This window comes from Sinocyclocheilus grahami, unplaced genomic scaffold, assembly GCF_001515645.1.
Source record: "Sinocyclocheilus grahami isolate Dianchi unplaced genomic scaffold, SAMN03320097.WGS_v1.1 scaffold430.1, whole genome shotgun sequence".
NCBI lineage: Eukaryota > Metazoa > Chordata > Actinopteri > Cypriniformes > Cyprinidae > Sinocyclocheilus > Sinocyclocheilus grahami.
Genome location: NW_015505609.1, coordinates 400690 through 408575, shown reverse-complemented (window position 1 = coordinate 408575; position 7886 = coordinate 400690). Strand labels below are relative to the sequence as shown.

General features: G+C 36.9%; 1 protein-coding gene across 1 annotated transcript in view; it reads right to left on the bottom strand.

The window, feature by feature from the left end:
• Nucleotides 1-1353: 1353 nt before the first annotated feature.
• Nucleotides 1354-7886, bottom strand: part of LOC107551707 (receptor-type tyrosine-protein phosphatase F-like) — a 301032-nt gene continuing 294499 nt past the window's right edge. The window contains exons 27-31 of the mRNA XM_016233423.1: nt 5340-5466; nt 5135-5260; nt 4623-4777; nt 3325-3460; nt 1354-2951 (exon numbers count right to left, since the gene is read on the bottom strand). Of these exons, the coding sequence (XP_016088909.1) occupies nt 2883-2951; nt 3325-3460; nt 4623-4777; nt 5135-5260; nt 5340-5466 (613 nt within the window). The 3' untranslated portion in view covers nt 1354-2882. The remainder of the gene's footprint in view (nt 2952-3324; nt 3461-4622; nt 4778-5134; nt 5261-5339; nt 5467-7886) is intronic.

The following is a 7886-nucleotide window of genomic DNA, read 5'->3' as shown; positions in this document are numbered from 1 at the left end:
ACTTCATAACACCAATAAAAAAAAACATTTTTAGTGAATTGTTGACCTTCTGGAAAGTATGTTCATTTACTGTACATGTAGGTGAGTTGACTTGCTTTTGACAATTCTTCCTAGAAGTGTTTGTGTGCAGTCTGTTTTGAACAATTTTGTATTTTTTTTTATACAATTTTGAATTGTATTAGTAGCCTTCAATTTTCATTTTGAAAGAAATCAGTAAATTAAGTTTACATCAAATCAGTCTCAAGTAAATTGTAATTACACAAATACAGTAAGTTGTGGTTACTTAATGTTTTCAAGGCAATGAGTTTCCTCAATTTAAGTGAGTAGACAGAACTCAGATTAACTTGTTAGTTTTAAGTTGAGTAGATTCACACTTTTAAGTATTCGCAATTTAATGGATTTCAGTTAATCCAATTTAAAAATAAAAAGAGACCACAACACATTTTCTTTTATTTGTTACTGTAACTCAGAATTGTCAAGTTCACTTAACTTTTTTCTTTTAATTATGCATGCATTTCATTTACTTAATAATTTTAAGGCAACGGGTTTCCTAAATTTTTTAAAGTAGTCAACTTCTCGCCTTTTACAGTGTACTAATATGTAACATTCAAGTACTTATATGCACTCTTTAGAGGTAAATAAAATACAAAGGCATACTCTTTAAAAGGGTGCTGTTCCAGTGACCGCTTTTGTATCTTTTTTCTGAGAATGTATCAGTGAACATTAGTGTATTTATAAATCAACATTAAAATCGATTAATTATTCATTGTTATAGCTCACAATATCTAATGCTTTAACATCAGCAAATTGAACCTTACTGTAAAGCAGGGGTGCCCAACCCTACTCCTGGAGATCGACTGTCCTGCAAAGTTTAGCTCCAATGCTACACCTGCCTTTAATTTTTAAGTGATCGTGAATACCCTAATTAGTTGCTTCAGGTGTGTTTGATTAGGGTTGGAGCTGAACTTTGCAGGAGAGTCGATCGCCAGGAGCAGGGTTGGGCACCCCTGCTGTAAAGTGTTACTAAATATCCATGACTGACTGTGAAGTCACATCTTTTAATTCACAGAAAATCTAGAAGTCTGTGGTTTTGAATTGGCTGAATATTATTTGGTTTTCACAAAATGTTCTATGACAGAAAGCCAAAGAACATGTTGTTCCCTGCTGGATAACTATAGCTAAAGCCGGCACAGATCTGAGCTCTGAAGGGAGAGTTATTCGAGTGCTTTATGAAAGCATTGGGTTGATGAAGTCATCTAATATGTAACTAATAACACACCGAGTATAGTCCAGAAACACACACACAGACAATACTTTGTACAAAACCCAATTACTGAACTTTATTACATTAAGTTTTTTTCCTGCAACATTTTTTTTTTTTATTCCAGTTTTCTTATTAACAAATAGAAAACAGACTGTGTATACAACAGATCGAACCTCTACAGCACTAATCATTCACAAGGTAAAAATGAACTTTCCAACATATTCTGAATGTATGGCCAGGTCTCCCTTTAACATGCCGGTTGTAATTGAGCAGGCATGAAATGTTGTCCTGTAGGAAGTGTTTTTAATTTGCTGCCCCACCCCACCAGAGGAGGCCACCAAATACCTGGGGTGCGCAGATACTACAGTAGATATAACTTTTGTACCATGAATAGACTCACACACAGCAGTCTCTCGTGTAATTTTCTCTATGTCGGTATATCAAGAAAAGTCCAGGATTACGTTTTGAGAGAATTATGGACAATAGAGCAGAAGCTGTTTATATACTGTATAATAGTATTTATATTTATCCATAATTATAAATTTATGTCTATATATTTCTGTATAAAAAAGAAGAGTTGGATTAAACAGAGCTGACTCTCCCTTGGGGGGAGTGGTTTATACTGTACAGGTGCCAATGGCGATTGGTCTCATTTCAATATCAGGTCTTTAAACGTCACAGAGAAGGGGCACTTTTCGTTAGGATTGCGTTCAGTTGCCGCTAACATCCCTCACGGTGAATGCGCTCCAATCAGAAGGTCGTAATGTATTCCTCACAAATCGCATTTAACCCTTACTGAGTTCTGTACAGTGCCGATTTTATTAGTTGATTTGCTTTCTCCTACAAAAAGCTTTTCTTAATTTAGTACCACTAACCCAAATACATACGTCTCGCAGTTGGAGATTTTTCTTTTATCGAGACAGAACATTAAAGGCTTCTCCAAAAGTGAACCCACTCATTTTAGCCCAATAAGACCAATTATACATAACGAAGAAAAAAATAATTAACAACAGTAAAATCATGTTACAAAGTCCAACCATCAGCAGCTTAGAGAACCAGTGGTTCTCTGGTATTAGTATCAGGAGCATGTTAAAAATACATGTCCTTGTGCTAAAATAACATATTATGAAGAAAATACAAAATAAAACAGTACCAAATAAGCAAAAGGTAGACCCATGGAAAAGGCCATTAAGACAAAAGATGTTAAAAGATGATTTAAAAATAAAAACACAAATATTCTAAATAAGAATAATAACAATATTGGCATAATGGATTTTTAAAAATAATAACAAATGATAATCATGATTTAAAAAAAAAAGAAGAATGAGTGCTACCAGTAGCCTTCGACCGTAGTGTGGGTTGGCGTACGCTAAGGAGAAACTAGAATGTAGTTTTTTTTAGATGGTGCTTCTTGAAAGAGAGTTGTCTAAATTTCTTAAAGCAATCTCTTGGTGCCAGTCGATAATGGACTGCTGTGATTGGTTAACCAGCCACTGGATAGCCTGCCCTTCCCACCCCCCAGATCTCTGTACAGGATGGGGATGGGAAATGGTGGCTCAGAAGGAACACTTGGTGCACTCCTGAAGAGTTGTACCAGAGGGCTGTGGTCCAGGAGTGGTTACGTTGCATAGTGATCAAAGCTCCCCAGGTACTCCAAAGCGGCTCTGTAGCACAGCTGGTACTGGTCCTGCAGGGGAGAAATCAGCTTGTGTCAGCGGGAGAAACAATCGCCTCCTTAACTAATAACACGGAGTTGGTGACAAAGAGGTCACGCTCCATATCAATTGCTGCTAAAGCTGCTGTCAGTGACTTTTTGGAACACCGTGTATGAAACGTCCCTGAAGACACCACTGAAATAGGTGAAAGGTGTCCTGAGAAATAACACTTTGTTGTCTCTGTGCACCAGCGGCTCTACAAACAACATTATCATGTTAGGCTATGAGGAGGCTGTTGGATAACTATTAACTACTTATCAGTAATTCTAAGTCTTCTAAGTCTAAATCAGCAGCTTTAATTGCATATTGGAGTGGTATTGCAATTTTGGGGCAGTAGGACAGTACCTCTGTCTGCACCATGGCAGGCCTTTGAGTGCGCAGGGTCTTAACGGTCTGGAACAGATCCACCACACCCTCATATCTCATCCTCTCTAGGACAATACTTAGAGTGATGAAAACACCTGTTCTTCCCACTCCAGCACTGAAAAACAACAGCATCTGTTAACTTAACACCTGTTACACAAGGGTGAAGGATCTGCGTGACACATAATACTGAAGTCTACAGTGTAATGCACTAAATCTGGGTGTTTGGGGTTTGTGAGGCTGTGATAGAAATGAAAGGAAATAAATGAATCTAGTTTAAAAAACAAAATGTGTATTTTTAAAATATTAAATTAAATTCTACAATTTAAAAATGTGTCAATTTAATGCATTTGAAAAATAATAATATAAATGATTGTTAAAAACTGTATTTGTTACTTACTGACAAGTTAAAACATTACAAAAATAATAATTATATCAAACATTTTAAATAAAAAATTTGTAAAAAAAAAAGATTGTGTAAAATTGTTTATTAAAAGTTTTTACAATTAAAAAAAGCGTACATTACTAAATAAAAAATAATTATTAAAAATGATTAAATTAAGAGAAATTATACAACTAAAAATGAAATGTGTAAAAATTAGTGCTGTCAAATGATTAATCGCGATTAATCGCATCCAAAATAAAAGTTTTTGTTGACATAATATATGTGTGTGTACTGTGTATATTTATTATGTTTATATAAATACACACACATGCATGTATATATTTAAGAAAAATATGTTATGTTTATATATTAAATATATTTATATATAATATAAATTATGTGAATATAAATATATACATGTAAATACATGTCAATATTTTCAAAATATATACTGTATGTGTGTGTATTTATATATACATAATAAATATACACAGCACACACACATATATTATGTAAACAAAAACATTTATTTTGGATGCGATTAATCGCGATTAATCATTTGACAGCACTAGTAAAAATAAAATTGTTTATTATTAAAATAAAATAAAAAACGAATAATTCATTATTACAATTAGAAAAATATGTAATTAAAATATTTTGTGTAACAATATGTTGTGAACTCTGCATAAACTAAATGTATCCATCACTTTTTATGTGTAAAATGTTTATTTGGTAAGTAGCTGTGTAATAAGCAGGATAATGTGAAGTCATTTGGTCATTATTACAAAATAAACCTTCAGGATGATCATCTGCTGATCATCTGACTGTATATGATCCCTACACATATTTTGCTGTCCGTATTTATATTCAGACTTCAGGTCAGAGGTGAACTTACCTGCAGTGCACAGTGATTGGTCCATCCTGCCCAAACTGCTCCTTGGTTTTATGAACTTGTCCAATGAAATCGATGAACCCCTCTCCAGTTTTTGGCACTCCCTGCTCCGGCCAATCAGTGAACTGGAACTGCCGAATGGTTCTAGACTGACCATCCTGAAGGGAGTAAAGAATTAACGGTTTATTAGGCTGCTGGTTTCACTCTCACAAAGGCACACAACAGCTGGACTCCTCCACAGGAAGCCTCTGTCCATATGCTGACTGTATGACCGTGCGTGTATGCGATTTAGCTACAAGTTTATACATATTTATAGTCGCCAGAAAGCTCTGAAGTCCAAAGCGAGACGCAGGATGTGAGAGTGCCATGTTGGTGTGAAATATCTGCCGCCAGCAACAGATTGCTCACACACCCCAGCGGTGCCCTCAAGTACCATACTGAGTAACATTCGGATAAAAAAACAAACACAAATAACACTCCTCTGGCAGATTCCTACAGGTGATAGATGCACGTACCCTGGCATCTGTGACTTTAAACTCTCGCAGGATGTACTGGGGCATGTTGTATTCAGCCATGGGATCCACCACAAAGTACTGATAGCGGGCAGAGCGCTCAGCTGGCCAGTACTGATGACACTTCTCCTGCAGGATGTGGAAAAATAGAAGTAAATCTTTGAATAAAACACCAGGATGCGAGTTAAAGGGAGGAAGGTGCTCTTACCCGTCCCATCTCTCTGAGTTTGGTCAGCATCACTACAATAGTGGAATTGTGCTCCCATAACATCCTCCAGAAGTCCTCAGTGGTCTCTGCTAGAGGGCCCTGAGTGGCAATATAGGCCTTCTGCTGTCTGTGGACACACAAAAGCGTCTTTTAAGTCCATGATGCAAAACAGGCAAATATACCCAGAACGATCACATGACTATGACAGTGGCTATACAGCTGTGCCTTAACTATATCTGAAATGGGAATGGATGGTCAACTAGTCATTCAATAATGAATTAGTTGGTTGGTAGTCAACTAGTGGATTCATTTTGACCATTAATTACTGTAGAGTCACAATTAGTGTTTTTTTTTGTATTATCTACATACTATTATAGTATTTTTTTAATATTTCAAATTTAGTTTCAGTTTGAACTATTCTGTAATATGCTTTTGTCATTTGTATTAATTTTAAAAATATTTCTATTTACTTTTTTTTTTTTACTTCATTTATTTTTAGCTTTTATTTCTTTGGAAGTTTTAGTAATTTTAGTACATTTTTAGTAGTTATTTTATTTCAATTAGTTGCCAAGGCACTTATATTAAGTTAATGTTTTTTTTCATTGAATATTCTTATTTTATTTCAGATTCTGTTTAAGATTTTGTTTGACCTTTTTTCTTGTTGAATATCTGTCAGTTACCCTATTATATATTATATTACATTTATATATTACTAGGAAACTAAGCAAATTTTTTTTTTTGGGGGGGGGGGGGTCACATATAATATATCCTACTACCTGACAGATATCAATTGGTCTCTGTGACAGCTCTAAACTCAAAAAAGTAAAAAAGGGGAGCATCCCGCCCTTTGTTGAAGGAATGGTGGAGGTCTATTTTAGTGGCTGGCAGAAGTTGCCAAATAAACACTTACATTATGTTTAAAAATGAAAAAAGGACAAGTCTCCGGTGGATTTTTATTCTATAATCTGCTGTTCTAGCCATATATATATATATTTATATACCAGGGGTGGCGAACTCCGGTCCTGTAGAGCCGCAGCCCTGCAGAGTTCAGCTCCAACCCTAATGAAAACTCGCCTGTAGCTTCCTAGTAACCGTTCAGACCTTGATTAGCTTGTGCAGGTGTGTTTGATTAGGGTTGAAGCAAAACTCTGCAGGGCTGCGCAGCTCTCCAGGACCGACATTCGCCACCCCTGATATATATACATAGAGTTTGGGTGTTTTATTAACATGGCCAATGGGTGGCAGCAGCGTACTTTGCTACGGCAGCTTGGGCAATCAATGTGCACATGGCAAACACATCACTGTCTCATACAAACAGTGCCACGGGTAAGCAACTAATGAAGGTGCTGCAGGCGAGGCAATAACATGGAACTGGGAGATTAAAGTCTGCTCAGGGCCTTGTTCCGACAAATAAAGAGACGGCAGAGAAGAAGAGAGGAGAGATGGGGAGAGACGAGCCAGAAAGAAGAGCAAAGAAGAGCGACAGACCCCCTCCCTCCCTCGACCACTCATTCCAGAACACACACACATAGACAAATTCGTCACTACGAAGAACACAAAGCAGACATAAGGGACACATTGCCTTTGACAAAGCCAAGTTACGTCTATATTAATCATGCAGTTCTTCCTTGAAGGTTATTTCCCCCCAATCAAACAAAATTGAACACAAACACTAAAACGGTTATAAAAGCAGACACAAAAAAAGCTCTAATGACGTATCCGCTCGGCTGGCGAAGCTCTTTGTAAACTAGTAAGAAGGTCAAGCGTGTTTCTGTGCTTATCGTATTAACATGCTGTTCAAAAGTGGCTTAATTGCTGCTTTTTGACAAGACGACAAGTCTCCGAGCGAACAGACCCAGATGCTCGGCTAAAGAGGGAGACGTGACCGAAGAATCGCTTTTGAAGCTCATTTGGTTTTAGAAATAAGACTGGCGTCAATTACGCATTGGCACAGGTTGAGCTCCTCTAGAGTAGCTCTCATTAAGTTTTAATTCAAACAAGAGGGGCTGATGTATCAAGCCCCTAGACATTTCCTTCACAGACTCTGTGACATTTTGTGCCCACGCTTCGTTTTACGGCAAACACGATTGGCCTTTTCTCTCTTGCTTTTCCTTCTCTGATTTTCTCAAATGTTCGCCCCATTGAGAGCGCCTCCTTTTGTAATTCAATAAACAGCTGTCAGAAAGTGTAAGGCAAAAAAATGTGAAGGCTGAAAATGTGTAGACAAACTACACTGTGCTGCTCATTGTTTAGGGAGAATATTGCTGTGAAGAAAAAAAGAGAGTTATGGATCATCTCATTTCCCAAGTATGAGAACGAGTCTTGACGCCTGATGCAAACAGAACAGGAGGAACAAAAAGAAGTCAACAAATCTGCTGATCAAAACCACTGGATTTATTTAGAGATAGATTTAGAGGCATACATCAACACTCGCCAAGCACCTTATGTGAGCAAAAATTGGTTTAATTGGTAATAATTGGTGAGTAAATAACACATGCCAGTTGCAGTAGCGGCTCCTGACCGTAAATTTAGGTGGGGCAGATTCTG